The sequence below is a fragment of the Cimex lectularius genome, unplaced genomic scaffold (genome assembly GCF_000648675.2).
Source record: "Cimex lectularius strain Harlan isolate CLEC.00 unplaced genomic scaffold, Clec_2.1 scaffold166, whole genome shotgun sequence".
Lineage (NCBI taxonomy): Eukaryota > Metazoa > Arthropoda > Insecta > Hemiptera > Cimicidae > Cimex > Cimex lectularius.
This window is the reverse complement of record NW_019392766.1, coordinates 132,984-150,732: the sequence shown is the minus strand read 5'-3', so window position 1 is coordinate 150,732 and position 17,749 is coordinate 132,984. Positions and strand designations below refer to the sequence as shown.

General features: G+C 35.8%; 1 protein-coding gene across 3 annotated transcripts in view; it reads right to left on the bottom strand.

Annotated features, from left to right (window-relative positions):
- Positions 1-2,669: 2,669 nt before the first annotated feature.
- Positions 2,670-17,749, bottom strand: part of LOC106661320 (homeobox protein Hox-B4) — a 40,365-nt gene continuing 25,285 nt past the window's right edge. For all 3 annotated transcript variants that reach the window (XM_014384622.2, XM_024227513.1, XM_014384623.2), the window contains one exon: positions 2,670-3,419. In XM_014384622.2, the coding sequence (XP_014240108.1) occupies positions 2,887-3,419 (533 nt within the window). In that variant the 3' untranslated portion in view covers positions 2,670-2,886. The remainder of the gene's footprint in view (positions 3,420-17,749) is intronic.

The following is a 17,749-nucleotide window of genomic DNA, read 5'->3' as shown; positions in this document are numbered from 1 at the left end:
ACAAAATGTGCAATCTTTATGATTACTACTCTTAAGTAAATCCGTTAATAAAAAATGAAAATGAACAATTTTTTTGTCTTTTTGTTTGTATTTTCTTTATCCACCTAACAAGAATATATCGGTTAATTTATTTAAAATTAATAGTATAAGAATTAATTACAAATATCTCCATTTATATTAGATATATCTGTACACACTTAATTGCATCTCTGTTTGTGAAAAATTTGTTTTATCAAAAAACACGCCTTTTGCTGAAGTTTTCTTGTAAAATCCGGCCCATGAATAATGTAAGGTGCTGATTTATCTACATATTAAACAGAAAAGTTTGAACAGATTAAAATGAAATGGGGGCACTGGAAACGAATGGCATAGATGAATTGAACAAGTTCCAGTCTAAGTAGTTTTAGATCCTCCATAATTTGGCAGCAGTTTATTTAATTAATTTTTATGAAAATTCTTTTGAATTCAAGAAATTTGTGTATTTTGGGTTGCGAAAAACGAATATAAATTGTTTCTTGATAAAAAAAATATTCTGGCTCACTTTGCTTGCGGTTGGTTAAAAATTATGTATTTTAGCCCCTATAAGTTTACTGGAGCTTAGTTGACTCGTTTCGAAGTTTTCAAATGAAAATTTATCGTCGGTATTTGGACAAATTTTATGTAATGCAATTTTTTTTTGGGGGGGGGTGCAAAAAATAAATATCCTCTTTGTCACTAAAACTTTCACTAAAATTATTTTTGTGATTGAAAAAGTCTACTTTACAAGGTCTATTATTTAGATGCAAAATACAATTTCGACGTATGATCGGATGATTTAGCAAAGCTGGGTAAGATATTTTTTAGCAAGAAACAAAATCGATATTCGTTTACTGCATTCCCGAAGACCCCTGAATACTAATTTTTGGTTAAATGGGAAAATAATATTTTTCCTTCCAAATTTGTTCCTTCAGGCAATTCTTTCAAAGATCACAAAAATAGCTAATTATATAAATTTGCAAGTAGTTCACAAATTTACTGGAAACAGTAGACGGTCGACCTCTCTAATCTTCATGCAATAGCCCAAATTTCACCTCCTAAATAAATTAAAACCTAAAATATAAATGAAACGTTTGGGATAGTTTTGCTTATTTAAACCTTATTTTTCTCACTTATACATAACCATATAAACGTTTTCGGCATAGCCTAAAACATGTACAATCTAACTTTCTAAATTTGTCATAACGTTGACTTTCGTTAAAATTCAGAAATGTTATTAATTTTTAAGTGTAAAATCGGACATTGTAGACAAAAGATTCTCCCCCACAAGTAATACAACCAAATTGTATATGATTGGTTTGCAATGAAATTATTATCCGATTTTGTGTTTTGCAGGGTGCTAAAAGTGAACCCGAATTGCTTTGTTCAAAAACCATTTGTTTAACCTACTTTACTCGAAACTAACTAACTACTATCTACTAAACTACTTTAAATATGCTGTTTTCTCATGGCTCCTATGGCCTGTTGGCAGGAATGCCCAAACACGTGTCTAATATTTTTCAACCTAATACCACCAAAAATGTGTTATTAAAATCAGTGTTCTCACATCCCTAGCCTCCTCGTTTTAGTTTAATACATGGCCAAAACCTAATCATCTAATATTCTGTTTTATTCAATTCATTAATTTCGTGGTCCGCTTGACCAATTAATACATTACAATTAATTAAGGTTTTTAGTTGAGATGAAAAAAAAAAAAAATGGCAAAAGGAGGGAAAACTCATAAGGTGGGGTTGAGATGGGGAGTTGATGTCCGAGTGGATCGAGGTCACGATAGCTCAGGTGGTAGAGCAGCGGCGTATCAAGCCGAAGGTCGTGGGTTCGAATCCTTCTCGTGCCATTAACTTTTTTTCATCTCAACTAAAACCTTAATTAATTGTAATTCTGTTTTATCCTTCAAGAAACTATACGCATGGGGTTTGGTTTGTTGGGCCAATATTTATGTACACTATACTTGATTCTATTGCTAGATTTTACTATGAACTAGCTGCTAAACTGCCTAAAGTTTTAAGAAAGTCAATGTAATGTCAATGTTAATGCAATTCACGTAATTACGTTAACAATTTCCTTGTTTTTTCGTTCTCATAGTGTTAGCTTAGTAAACTCTACTCACATCTATACCGTTTAGAATTGAAATTATTTCATATTAATTAACTCAATTTTAACGTAAGATAAAAAAAAAGTTGTAGTATTTAAAATCATTCAAGTTGAATAATAAGCTCTTCTAAAAAAATTATCTTTAAATTTGTGTATTCACTGTTTTTGAGAAGCCAGGAAAAATACAGTTATATAAATTTTAAACTTGAAATTATTTAGATATTAAGATTTTTTTAGGTGATTTTGATGAAAGACCTCAATTCTTCTTAATTAATTTAACTAGGGTCAATAAAATGATATTTACATGTTCTTATCTTTTTTATTTGTGTACAATTTAATTCACTCATCCTACAAATTTTACAGTAACTGAAATATACAATATGTCAAATATGGCGCTATAATACAATTCTATTAAGACCGTTTAATGTTTTATTTCGATAAAAAGAAATTTGATTTATTGAACTTCGATTCAAAACAATTGCATCGTTCAAAACAAACAAAAATACATATAATATTCAAAAATATACAATTGGGCCGTTATAAACAAAAACAACAGACATTACTTTTTCTTCTTTTTTTATCAATATGCCTAACGACTAATACAATAAATTTCACACGTATATTTACATAAGCTTCTTCGTATAAAAATAGTTGTCCGTAATTACAACAAAAACAATAATGGGACGAATCTATGGGGCGTGAATGATGTAGATGACTATAAGGAACACGGTTTATTTACAAGAGCGTCAGTGTGGGTTATAAGGCGGTAAGTCCGTAATCGGAGGACTTTATGGGCAGGGGTGGCTGGTGGATCGGCCCGCAGGCCGGATGGACAGAAGGCTGCAGCGGTGTGAGCTGTTGGCCCAACGCAGTCAGGCTCGGGGTCGGCTGTGGGTAGACGGACGTTTCCTGCTGCGAGGGCATGTGGAGATCCTGCAGGTGCGCTGCGGTGCCGGGACTGAGCTCTTCCAGGGTGGAACCGACGCCTTCCAGCCGACGCCTGTCACCTGCCCGGGGGCGGCTCTTTTTCGCCGGTGCCTGGCCATTCTTCCGCCGGACATTTTTCGTGTTGGGCAGTTTGTTGTCCTTTTTCCACTTCATCCGCCTGTTCTGAAACCATATTTTGATCTGCCTTTCCGAAAGACATAGGGTGTGGGCGATTTCTATCCTCCGCCGCCTCGTCAGGTACCGGTTGAAATGAAATTCCTTTTCAAGTTCGAGGATCTGGTGTCTCGTGTACGCCGTCCTCTGTCTCTTTGGTTCCATCCCCGGCTGATAAGTTCCATTTGCTGTAACAAAACAGTCAATGTTAACACAGTTCATCTAAACCGGTAACCAAAAATTTAACACATTTGAAAATATAGAAGAATTAAAGAGAAACATTGTTTCTGTACACAATTCAATTCAAGGGAGACATAATTATATTATAAAGTTAAAAATATATTTAATTTGTAAGCTTTAATTTGCAAATAATATTACACAAAGAAAATCTTTAAACTACCACTTCATAAATTAAAATAAAAGGACTTAACGTCCAACTATCAGTTGGGTGTGATGGACGAGGGGTTAAACCACATTAAATTACTTGTTACATTGTTCTCAATTAAAATTCCATGTGCTAATCCGGGATTCGAACTCAGAACCGCTAGCGTGGCAAATACGTGTCGGACGCCCTAAAGCCATTCGGCCTCAGTCCTCCATTTCATTAATTATACTTAGGAAACATTTAAAAGTTTGTTGTTTATTAATTGTCCTTTAAAAATACAAATTTTTCAATAAAAATCGAACACCCAACGCTGAAGATGGTGAGAAGCTCAAACGCGTCTGGTAGGCCGCGGAAAAATACGACCTACTCAAATTTACCCGAGAAAAAATTCGAAGGCTTTTAAAAATTGTCTGTATTGATAATCTGTGTGCTTGGAGATAATTTGCGAGCTTGAACAATTTGTCACGGCCTAATTTGATTACTGATGACGGCGTGTATCAACAACCTCCGTGGGGTGTTTCCATTGACAAATTGTCTCTAATCATTAAGTTCCAGTTCCAACGAGGCATAATTGCAAAGCAGATACATTAAAATATAAGTCGGATTTGGATAAATAACATAAAAACAGTATACATATACATCCAGGTATGTTCTTAATGAATTTGTCAGTTTGACGATCACATTCATATTTAAGATGTGTTAAAAATAACTTTAAAATATTGAAAATGTCTAGTTTATCAATTTTTTACAAAACAAAACGTAAAAATAAATAAAAGGAAATTAAAAAATAAATTATTTACTGAGTAGCCATCTTCAGCTCTCATTACATTTGTAAAGTTTAAAAATATAAAATCCAAACTTAAGAAATTTAATTACAACAAAAATCTCTATTTTCTTTTGTTGCTAGGAAAAACCCGGTTCGATCGCCCTATTGTTGCATTTCCGACTTATTGCTGTTTAAAGAGCAAGGGGAGGATTTTGACTTACTCATGCTGCTCATTGTGCCCACTACGTCCTGGCAGGTTAGGGATGGTTAGGGATGACGGATTCAGACACCCTCGGGGATTCGCCAGTCCCAACGGTCCTGACATTTTAAGAAGGCAATACACAATCAATTTCATCCAAAGAAGCGCTCTAGAAAATCTCCTATTTATAGAAAACAGCCGGAAACCTGTTTCCAAACTCCCATCGATCATTCAGTCAAAATATTTCGGTTTTTCCGTCAAGAGAGCCCTAACTAGCTGTGATTGAAACTTCTGAATACTAGACAAAAAGTCAGTTCTTTCAAGCGAAAAGAAACGGAAAACCTTCTCAGAAACTACATGTTCAATTAATCAAGTCGAGAAGAACAAGTAAGCTCAAATGTATCCAAACATTGACTAAAATACGGCTGAATTCTGTTGTTAATTCAACAACAAATTAGAAGTTTTTAAAATAAAACTGTGCCATTAATTAAAAAATTAATACCTAGATTATCAGATTTATCATTATTAGTATGATGAAATTCTCACTAACAATCTCAACACTACACACAACATTGACACGATTATACTAAACACCCTCTTTGAGTGAGTACAAATACTTTGATTAAGCCCGTGATCATCATTTTAAAAATTCATATTCATGTGTCATATGTAATATAATATGTTCATATGTTATTTGCATAATTTAAACAATCTTTATATATTCCAGGCCCTGAAGATGATCCTAATAAAGATCGAGACGGCGGCACGATAAAGAAAATGTTTTTCTAACCGCATCTCACGGTATTTAAATAATCAGTAACTAACGGTCACTAAATATTAAATATGTCCATGTTTTGTAGGGGTTTTCTAATATGGCAGTTGCCGATTGATAACCCTATCACTCTCTGGAGTTTTATCCTGTCTGACTGTAGCAATTGTGCTTGATTTTTTTAGGCTACATTCACATTATACATTGTACGATATTGGACAATTGGGATGTGATGATAATTAACCAGGCAACGGACGTTTTGTCGATCCAAAACCATATTCTCAAGTACTGCAGCCTTATAGCTTATTGTACTTTTCCTAGTTGCTTAGTTCATTTCAATTGGAACGATCCTTCTTAAGAAGTTGTTATGTCATTGTCAAGGCTGTAGTTGTTTTCCGCTGGTTTTCCAGGAGCCTTATTGAGCGGTCGCTTCGCAATCAAAGATAATCGAGATGGCAGTCGTTCGCCGCCATTGCATAACCTACAAATGATTCATCATAGCCACGTTCTGAAGGTGTTTCTCAGATGCCAGCGACCTGTATATATCCGTATTACTCCCCTGAGTTCTTTAATTATACTTTGTCACACCACTGGAGTTTGTCCATTCTGTGATGGAAGTTATTATCCAAATTGGTGGGTATGTTCAGTTTCAACTAAGTTTGCTATATTTCCGAGGTTTTGGAGGCTTTCACTGATTATTTTGAATGTGACCTTTTTACGTTCTAATGTTTTAAAGGCTGTTTGCTCTTACCTGAAGTCGATTTTTATGTGCACGATTTTCTTTTTTTTCTTTATTCTCTTTTATGATTTTCTATGGCACAAGCATTGATAGCATATATTTTATCATGAAACGAGGTCTACTTCTTCACTGCTCATATTTTAAGTTTTCGTTTTTACGGATCGTGCCAGGCCAGGTTCCTTCACTAGTTTTGGAGTCATCTGTTTGCCACATATTGTATTTGATTTCCTGAGTGCTTTTTCTCCTTTCTAGTCTGTTAAATTTGTACAGGATGTATCAGGGCTCAAATAATCAATCCCTATTTCTAAAATTAATTGTACGAATTTATTTGTTATTGTTGCATGATTATGATTGTATGTAGATTTTTCGTCTACTAATTTGGAGTAATATGTTAACTCCCATGGAGATGTTAATCTCCCATATGACCGAAGACTGAGGATGAGCCGTGTGCAAGCCCAAAAGCTATCGATTAATAAAAACTGGTGAAACAGTACAGAAAAATTAAGGAATAATTATAAAACCCTAAACCATTTTGGACTACATCCATCACTAAAATTACCACTTTTAGTCCATACGATTCCAAACGTACAAAAATAAATAAATAAACAAAACTAATGATTTTTAAAGGATAAGTCCTCAGTTCATTCAAGAAGTTCAAAAATTAGGTCTAAAAATAAAATACTGACCCTGATTTTTATATAGACGTTGGATTCAAGATTGTATAACATGACCAACCTCAGCCACTAAAGTCAACCAGCTTAGTCACGCACATGTTGGTATATTAGGACAAAACGATATAACAAAAGAAGCTTATATCGGCTGAAGCTCAGCCTTACGCCCTGTGACCAATATTGGTCTCCTGTGTATTTTCCTTTATTATTTAGAGCTCTTCTTTGATGACTTTTGACCTATTCCTAAAAATCTGTTAAGGGTTCCCTTGTGTATCTTTCAGCTTTTCCCGTGTAAAAGGAATCTCATCCTGCAATACAGATTCTTCCATGTATTTATTTCATGGTTTACAAGTGAAAATAGAATTGATTGAAATAGAATCAATGCTTGGTTACCTACTTGTATTGATCTATAGTCGAAAAATTTATCACTCTTTACGACCTTGCGCACCGCAACCATTAGTCTATTGTGTAAGCTCTATCATTAGCAAGAGCTCTATCTTAAGATTCCGCGTGTATCCTTCAGACCTTGGCAGTTCCTTTCCCATGAGTAGGAATCTCAGCCAGCTTAAGCTTTTGTCAACAGTCAACAGGTCCGCTATTTCTTCTTCTTCATATCAATATGGACTGGAATGACTTCTACTCAGAGTCTCTCATCCTAGTACTCTGTCATACCGCAGTACGAAATCTCACAATTTTGATTTATTATTGGTTCCAGTTAAAGTTTAAAGGTTAAAAACGGTCTGTACTACCTTGTACACCGCGATCAATATTTGTCTATTATAAAATGTATATCGTTGTCTAGAGCCCATCGTTGTAATCTTCACTCTTTGGTTTTTCCTCTCCCTGGAGTAGGAATCACAGCCTTCAGATAGGACATGTAAGGCTGTGTCTTCTCCCAGGCAATATCTGCGCAGCCTTGTTTCTGAAGGACCGAATCTGCAGTCAACAATCATTCTAGTCCTAATCCGTCCTAAAATTAATAATTTCGCGATAGACCTTTGCATGCGTGTTTCATTGCACGAGGAATTAATAATAAACCCATTGTCTGATGGATCACCTTTTGGGCAATTTTGTAGGTATAGGTGTCTTAGTCGAATTTTACTTAGCCAATTTATCAGCCTATTCGTTGCCCTTCTGCCCTTTATACCCTGGTACCCAACTAATTTAATTATTTCCCTCAATGACAGTGACTTGATTCAATCCCAAACGTCCTTGGACTTCACTACCGAAAAGTTGCCCGTTCGAGTAGTTGGCTGATATTTTGGTGTTTGTGAACAAGTCCAAGAGGTTTATGCAGGACACGTGAACCGACCAAGTCCCGGACCTTTTAGGGATGGGGTACGAGTCTACCCAGGCATTTAACCCTAATATATATATATATAGTTGGCTGATATTTGTTAATAATACCCATCCAGTTAATAAATTCAACTACTTCTTGAAAGTATTCGATAATAAAACCCTTGCTTTCAACAGTTCAAATTTTGTTTGGAACTCATTAAAATCTAGGAACAAGTCTCTAAACTTAAAATTATCACCCCATACTTCGTAAAGTGAATTATCTTAGCCATATTCAAATAGTTTTATTTGTGGAATGTAGAAACAAATGATATCAAAAATCTTGAACAGCGGTCAATAAAAATGAGTAAAACATAGCAAAAATCAGAAAATGCAAAATGTTGGGAAAAGCCAAAGTATACGAGAAAAGAAAAAATTTCAAAACTAAACTTAAATTGACGGTCTTAAAAAATTAGCAGCTACTCATTTAAACTTATCTCATAAAGAAGAAAATGTGAATGATTGTATAATATTGAAAAAAGCCAAAGTATACGAGAAAAAAAAAATTCGAAACAAAACTTGGATTGACGGTCTCAAATAACAAGCAGCGAATCATATAAACGAAAATAACCTCACCTATCAACTAATGTGAACTAGCTTAGCCAACATTGGCAAATTAGAGGTATAAACCTAAGTAAATAAATATAACAATAACAAAAAACAATGGTCAACATCGGATAGCCATATATCACTTTTTGAAACTCGAAGAAACGTAACACTTATCGACGAAAAACCTAATGAACTTTGAGACAAACAGCTAAGAACATGGATCAAATGGCTCAAAGAAGCGTAAAGATAAAAATTAGAGAAAAGTTTCAAAAGGAAAATACAAAAGTACAAGAATATATGGATACGGGATAAAAACTCTCATAAAGGATTTCCTGAAGAATATATGTTTTTTCATGAAACAGTCATCGAATTGTTAATTGGACACAATTGACTTCCCACATTATTAATATTAACATAACTGTCCCACATAAATGTATATAATATCGAACTAGTTATAATGCTAATTACCAAGACGTCAGACATGACAAATAACGCCAGCGAGGATTGCCTCTCGGTGCCTTCCGACTGAATAGTGTATCAACAGTTTCTATTATGTACGCGTCTACGCGTATATATTCTATTATGTTCTATGGCGAATCAATGGTGCCTTGGTTTTCGATTGTTGAGGCAGGGTCATTTGTATTAATTTGCTAGGAATTTATACTACAATACCTCGCCGTCTGGGAGCTTTGTTCTGAAAGTCAAGGCTCCGTGGGGTTGAGAGTTAATTGCAATTTCACGAATATTGTAACAGACCGCATTTGAAAAAGTACACGTCAAAGTAAACGATTCAAGGCACGTGACTGTTCTCATAACGTGGATTTAATCAAAGCTCTAACAGTCGGATTTTTGACTGAACACTAATGGCGTTTTAATTTCGTTTTTTGGAGACGATGACAAGAGGTTTTTTTCTATTCACCGACAGACCCGCTAACAAGGAAATGTCCAATAAACGCTTTTTAATCGCTGCTTAATCTCTGTCAGGGGATTCATCTTCTTTGGATTCGACCACGCTCCCTCTGTCCTAAGAGAGTCCTGGAGACTGGCCAACTAACCAAGTTGAACAAGTAAATCTCACTTTTCGATTATTTCGTCTTATAGTTTGATCTTCTCATATAATGTTAACCGAGGTTGTTAGATATTAAGAAACAATTAAACAGGTGTCATTTCAACATAACGAATTTGGTCAACAATCTTTGATCAACGTCTGTGTGGTTTGAAACTTGTTGAACTTTGAAACTTTGAGCTCGCACTACAAAAAGGCTTTGTAAAAAATCCAATTTCCTTTTTTTATTCGATAATAAGGAATAAATAATTATGATTACTTTATCATTTTATTATGTATAAATTTATTAATTAATTTTTAATTATTCTTACATTATTTATGTCATATCTGTCAACTATGATCAATGTCAAACGACTCACTGTTACAGTCAAATGAACAACGCCATTTTACTTTATAAAAAAATTAACACGTACTGAAACTTTATCAGATTTGTAAAAACTTGATATTTATTGTAATATAATTATAATATACCACGAAAAGTTTCAAACTAGACTGTTAAAACTAAATATAAAATCATTGGTTACAGTTTTTCGCTTTATACGTTCACATTGGTTGAACTTACTAAGTTAAGTATGTGAAAACATTCTGATCGCGTTAAAATATATTTTGTTTCTCGTTCAAACAAATTTAGGCAGACACTAGTACAGCAAACTGAAGTAATTCCTGTCGTATAGGAAGGCGTAAAGTACCACAAAGTTTAGTTTTTAAGAAATAATGTATAAATAGCATGCCCTTATGTTTAATCCGAGAGATTGTCAAAATTCACAATAAGTTCATTATTTAATTAGCTTGCAAACGGTATAAGAATATATATATAACCTATCCTGATTGTAGTATACTCATTGCTAATTGATTTTTGATTTTTCTCTGTTAATTCTTTACAATTTTCTTTTCACACCAAGATTCCACTAGTATGAGGTGTTAAGTCTTTATAGATTTCATTTAGGCTAAAAACCACACTAAAGTCACATATAAAGCAGTTATTTTATTAGTTATTTCTGAATTGTTTGCTGATCTACAGTCAGTCCTAGGTACCCCACCCTGTCCGCAGTTGGGAAGGGGGCACTGTTCAAGTAACCTGGAGGATGGATCTTTTTGAGGAGAGTGAAGATTAATTGGGTGGAATTTTCCCGTATTTTGTTTATTGTTATTTCAATTTCATACCTACATTCCAATAATGTGGGGTGTTTGGTCCATATCGGCTTCACTAAGGTTGTAAAGCGCAAAGGTTACTTAAAATTTCCACTTTTAAATTTTGGAGTGACAAGTCTCTGTTATATCAAGAAGTCGTCCTTAATTTCTTGAAGATTTTGTCATGTGAGGGGTTCAACGTCAGATTTTGTGGATGTAAAGTCCTAGATACATGTTCGCAGTTGGGAGATGAATATAATTGAAGAAAACTTTAGAAGAATTTTTTTGTGGAGAATGAAAGTTATGTGGATGGGTTTTTAATGTTTTGTTTTTAATGTTTAATGTTGTTGTAATGGGTTGTTTAAATTTCCAAGTAGAAACGACATATTTAATGGGATCGCGTTTGACGATGAAAAGTACACTAGGAAAAGTGCGGGGCCAGTACACTTCCCTGAAGAACTCGAACTTGTAAAAACATGCTCAGGCGTAGATGTGAAATATAAAAAGGTAGAGAGAAAGTTACCCTTTAGTATGAAAATCAAGCCTGGGTGCATCTTATATTTAAAACCGAGTTTGAAAAGTCCTTGCGAAGAAGCAGTCTTCAACGCTCCAACTAAACAATAATTATAAATCTTTTTATGTAAGGTTTTGGTTGGAATAAAAAATCAGTGTTTCAGTGCGGAATTCGAACTCCACGACAAGGAGGGAAAATTCGAAAAGTTGTAGGTTGTGATGGGGAGTTGGTGTCCGAGTGGATCGAACGCTTGGTAAGTGGTAGGTACAGCAGCGACGTATTTGGCCGAAGGTCGTGGGTTCGAATCCCGCTCGTGGCACTGACTTTTTCATTTCAACCAAAACCTTACATGAATATATTAATTAATTGAAAGAATTAATTTGTGCAATAGACCACTAAATATAATGGATATAATAATTATAAAGAAAAAATCGATTTGATTGTTTGGTTGTGCAGCACTTTTCAATTTATCCTGTCAATAGAAGAATAAAAAATTTTTGAACCATAAATACACATAATATAAAGTAAGGGAGCAAGATTAGAAAGCGGTTGAAGAAATTAGCTTACAGGTAAACTGGTAAAATCCTTTGACACTTTTACTAGAATTTTGTTCACAGATTCACAGATTATGAATAAAATTGCAGTTAGGGTGACGATATTTTTTTTGTCACTGTTTATTTCATCCCAATTCAAAAAATGTAATCCCCCCCCCCAAAAAAAAAAGTTTGCTTATAAATGGACGACCTTTCTGTGATTTGTTGTCATTTGACTTTTAATTAACATGAAAACCAGAGCGTAGACTTAGTAAAGCAATCGGTGTCGATCAAAACAACATTTCATTAGTTCTCATACCAGCCAATACCATCCACTTTAAAATTGAAAATGTTTGCCTAAACGTGGCGGAAAAAAAAAAGTAGAAATCGTCTTAATATCACTCGGCCAGTTTGAAAGTTGGCGACAGTTGTTCAGTAGGGACAAGTTCCTGGTGGCCGGGCTATCGTCGAGATCTCGGCAGTAGCTGTCCGGTGACCGTTAACAGATTTTTATAATTGGTTCCGATGCCCAGTGATCTAAGTTGGCCAGGGGCATTTTTGACCTGGGTCTCACCGCCCGTTTTGGGTCAACGTTTACGAAACGTCGATTCCACTTTAAGGAGATAGTTTCACTATGTCGTAAGAACAGTGTTGAACGACGAAATTGAATTTGTGCACCACGGCAACATATGAGTTACGTAATGTACCATCAAATAAAATAATAGTCAAAAATAATGGCATAATTAAATTGAGACGTTTTATAATTATGTTTATTACAGCGATTGAAAATTTGGCAACAAACGTATGGTTGTTACTAATATATGGTTAAACAACTACGACTAGTTTAATTTGTTCTATTTTCCAATCATGGATTTAGAAAGTATGAAAAATTTTTAAATTTTTAGTTGTTTTTTAGAGACGTGTTAGTTTATACTGACGAGCTGACATGCCCATTTATTCTCATGGCCGACCCCGATGTGTTTTTGGTACATGAAAGGACCAAAGGAGATAACAGGCCGACGACATTGCGTCAGTCATTCTGTCCTTCTCGCGTTTGACTGTTTGGAAGTCGGCTACGAATATAAATACAACACGGTCCTGTCAGGCCTTCTCTTGCATCTCGGGTTCGCTTTACAACCCGTCTTATTTATCCTATCTCGAATAGAGACAGAAAGAAGTTCAGTTAAGCCGTCATTCAGCCAGAGATTGTCGGTTCGTTACCGTTGACCTGGCATCTAGACTGTGCACGAAATAAATTCGGCTAATGGTTATAGTTTCTCTAACATGCATGGCCAAGAAAATGTTACTTTTTTACTAGTAATTTACCAAAATTTTAATAAAAAGCGTGATCCCTTGTCCAACAGAGGAAAATTTTCATCAATCATTCGCCTGAAGATAAAAACGGATGATATTAATCCTGCGAAATGTAGCAGTAAACAGCGAAAATAACTGGACCAGGATTATCAAGAACTATCTGTCATGCAATTTTGGTATAGTCATCAGTCATCACTTAATACTCTTCTCTAAATTTTACATTATGTTATAAAGAACGAAACGTATCTTTAGTTAGCAGTGTGATAAGGGTAATTGACAGCCGCCCAATGATGACAGTCATCCAAGCAATATGTGAGTACAAAATGATAAATGATCAACCGTCTAACCTGTATTCACACTCTGGCCGATTGGGCATATTTATAATGCCTACAAGACAACAACGAACCAGTAAAAACATACACGAGCTTTACTAACATACAAAATAGTTTACAAGTATTATCTAATCATATAACGTTGGAATCTAAAAACTTATTTGCTTGATTATATATCTATCTGCTGATCTAGTCGTTTAAAAAATAGAGATAAAGAATTATTCAGGGAATATGAGAGAGAGCCGAGAGAGAGAAACGGTATAGACGGAAAGAAAGTAAGAGATAGGTAGATCGAGGTACAGTGATAGAGATTGAGAAATAACTATGAATTCTAGTCACAAAAATAATAAACAGTTTACATCGATAGAGCGAGTCAGAGAGAAAGAGAGAGAGGGTGGGAGAGAGCAGAAGGAACGAGAAATATAGATATACAAATAGACATGAAGGTGCAGTGAAACAAGATTAGATACTAAAAGATCTACGATCGAAACACAACCTTGTGTGAATTTAAAAAAAAATCTTGTTACAAGTTGTTTTCCCTGTTTATTAAATTGAGAGAGAGAGAGAGAGAGAGAGAGAGAGAGAGAGAGAGAGAGAGAGAGAGAGAGAGAGAGTGAGAGAGATATTATGGAGGGTGGGCGACCAAGACCCGAGGGGTTAAATGCCTGGGTAGACTCGTACCCCATCCCTAAAAGGTCCGGGACTTGGTCGGCTCTCGTGTCCTGCATAAACCTCTTGGACTTGTTCACAAATCCCAAGATTTTGGACCATTTTATCTCGGGGAGTGATTTGGTGATGTCCTCTCCTTCAAAGATTTCCAATCTAGACCTAGCAGACCTATCACATTCTGCGAGGTAGTGCCTTGCCGTTTCTTCTTTTATTTTGCAGAAGCGGCAAAAGGGATCTGGTAGGATACCCATTACGAAGAGGTGTCTTCTCAGTGGGCAGTGGCCCGTCAGAATACCTATCAGGCTCCTAATTCCCTTCCTTGAGATAGAGAATAGCTATTTCGATTCAGCTGGTTTGATCGCCTTAACAAACTCTTTCGATTGCCTGTGTCCGGGGGATAAATTCCACTCCCTAAGGAATTGTTTCATGCCCCAGTTATTGATACTCTCTTTCGCTGTGCTCATAGAGTGAGGTAATACCGGTTGTGGCCAGACAAACGCAGTATTAGAACCTTCTTTGGCTAGGCCATCCGCCTTTTCATTGCCATGGTGTCCTTTATGTGCTGGTATCCAAATAAGGGTTACTTGTTCTCAAAGAGATCCTATTGATAAGATCTATAGTTTCCTCCACCAGTCGTGAGGTTGACAAATCATTTTGTAATGCCCTAAGACTAGCATGAATGTCAGAAAAGATTTTAATATCTTTTCCCATAATTTTGTTTTCCATAAGTGTTCGACAACACACATTGATGGCCCAGATTTCCTCCTGAAAAACGGAGGTGTTATTGCCAAGAGGGGAGGAGATTCCTAATTTTGGTATGTAGATTCCTGCACCACTCCCTCAACCTTTGATAAGTGAACTATCTGTGTAGCAGTCTATGTTACGATGGTCATCATCCAGACTATAATCATAATCACAAGGGGTGACTACCTGATCTCTGTCCATCCAGTGAAACAAGATTATGTACTAAAAGACCAAACATCTAAACACAACGATATGCGAATTTAAAATAATTCCTGTTACAAGTTGTTTTCCCTGTTTATTAAATTGAGAGATAAAGGGAGAGAGGAGAACGAGCGAGAAAGATAGATATACAAATAGATATGTAGGTGCAGTGAAACAAGATTAGATACAAAAAGATCTAAAGATCTAAGGTTTAAACACTACGTTGTGTGAATTTAAGAAAATACCTGTTACAAGTTGTTCCCCTGTTTATTAAATTGAGAGCGAGAGAGAGACCGGAGAAGGAGCGCGAAAGATAGATATACAAATAGATATGTAGGTCCAGAGAAACAATATTAGCTACTAAAAGATCAAACATCGAAACACAACGTTGTGCGAATTTAAAATAATTCCTGTTACAAGTTGTTTTCCCTGTTTATTAAATTGAGAGATAGAGGGAGAGAGGAGAAGGAGAGAGAAAGATAGATATACAAATAGACATGTAAGTGCAGTGAAACAAAATTAGATACAAAAAGATCTAAGATCTAAACACCACGTTGTTGCGAATTTAAGAAAATACCTGTTACTAGTTGTTCTCCCTGTTTATTAAATTGAGAGAGAGCGGGAGAGAGAGAGAGAAAGAGAGAGAGCGATAAAGAAAGGGAGAGAGAGAATGAGAGAGAAAGAGAGAAGGAGTGAAAGGGAGAGGGCGTGAGAATGGAAAATGGACAGGCAATGCATGCTATTGCTAGATAATTTTACTTTTCCTTATTTACATATTTCTTTGGCCATAATCATGTTATTTCTTATTAAAAATAGTAATAATATAAATGTATATAATATAAAATTCGTCACACTGTAGTTATTGTTACGAACCCAATTCACATAGAAATATTTCCACTCTTTGAAGTCGTTCAAAATTCGAAATCGAAACTTTCTTTTTTCCCACTCAGAGTTTCTGGGCCGAGTCATTATACTAAAATAATAACGGCGGTCTGGCATTTCGAGGCTATCTTCCCAGAACGTCCGGCCCGGTATGACGACGCTCCTAGAAGAGTCCGCCCCGACAATGGGAACGTTTCCATTGTTGCAACCACAACTGTGTACATACCTGGGGGTTGAACAAGCATTGTACATTGTTCGCCGAAGTCAGCGGGCGATTAATTAACCCACCGATAAAACAATCGGGGCCGGTCTGGCATTGTGAGCGCGGCTTATCCGCTATGGGTGACTCCGCGGCCGCCATACGCGGGATAAGGCGAGTTTTATAATTCAAATACCTCCTGTCGCAATTTTTGGGGTGTGATTTTGGTTGAAACTGATCAGGCATGAAGCTGAGCTAATCATTATTATAAGTTTAGTAAACATTTTGGTGGTTATCGATCAAGGACGCGCAGAGACCCCAAGGACCTTCTACATTTTTAAGCCACTTAACCAAAACCTTTCGAATCATAGTAAATGTTTCATTTTATACTCTCTTTGATAACAAGTATAAATGTAAACATCAACTGTTGTACCCTGATATTTTACTATTTATATTTATATTGGCATAGAATTTGGTTAGCTGAATAATAAAAACCAGAACCACAAAGGCATCGTCCTCTCTTCATTTTCCACTGTATAAGCATGAATTATTGTTCTTTTATCTGGATGAAATCCGAATCAATGCAGTAAAAAGTCAAACGGTAAATTTCAAAACACCTTTTACCTTAAAAATCCGGTATGCAGCCTTCTGGAGTAGTAAGGGTAGTTGTTTACCCGGATCAATCAGAAGATCGCCGATTTGAAAGGATATATTCGAGGGCCTCTAAACATTGTTGTTCAAAATTAACGTACAAAACGTTAATATCTCCCCGGAATGGACAAAGAACCTTGAGGTCAGTTTTGTCCTATTAAAGATAATGACCAATACATGATTCCCTGAGATTTTTCCCACCATAGGATACACGGAGTCTATTGCTTGCTCGTCAACATAGGACGAACTATGCTTAGAATCGTGTATCTCGACAGGAGTGGCATTTAATCAATATTGAGACAACACGGACTTGTTCTCTGACTCCTTCTGGTTTTCAAATTTAATATTACACCAGTCTTAAATCAGTCTTTCACGTAGACCTCTTTTGCTGCGCATTGTATATTCTAGTGTATTAATTTACATGTGTCGATTCCTATTAATTCCAAACTAATTTGTATTTAGTTTTTATCGACTTTTTAGACTCATGTATGTATTTAGTTTTAATGGAGGTCTGTGCACTCCTTGGTCACAATATTGGGTCATTTGACCGGTGCGAACTGTAGTTTGTGCATTTACCAAATATCATCCAGTCTCTCACTTTCTCTCATCTCTCTCTCTCCCTCACCCCTCACTCTCTCTCTCTCTCTCTCTGTCTCTCTCCCTCTTTCTCTCTCTTCCACTTACTATCTCTTTCTGCCTTTATTATATAATTTAAAGGGAATAACAAATTTTAAAAGGAATTTTGGGGACCGCGGTAGCCGAGTGGTTAGCATGAGAGACTCTCACGCGGCGGTCGTGGGTTCGATTCCCACCGTCGCCTCTGGCCCTTTTTTCACGATAAACCCCCCCCCCCCAATATGAACATACAT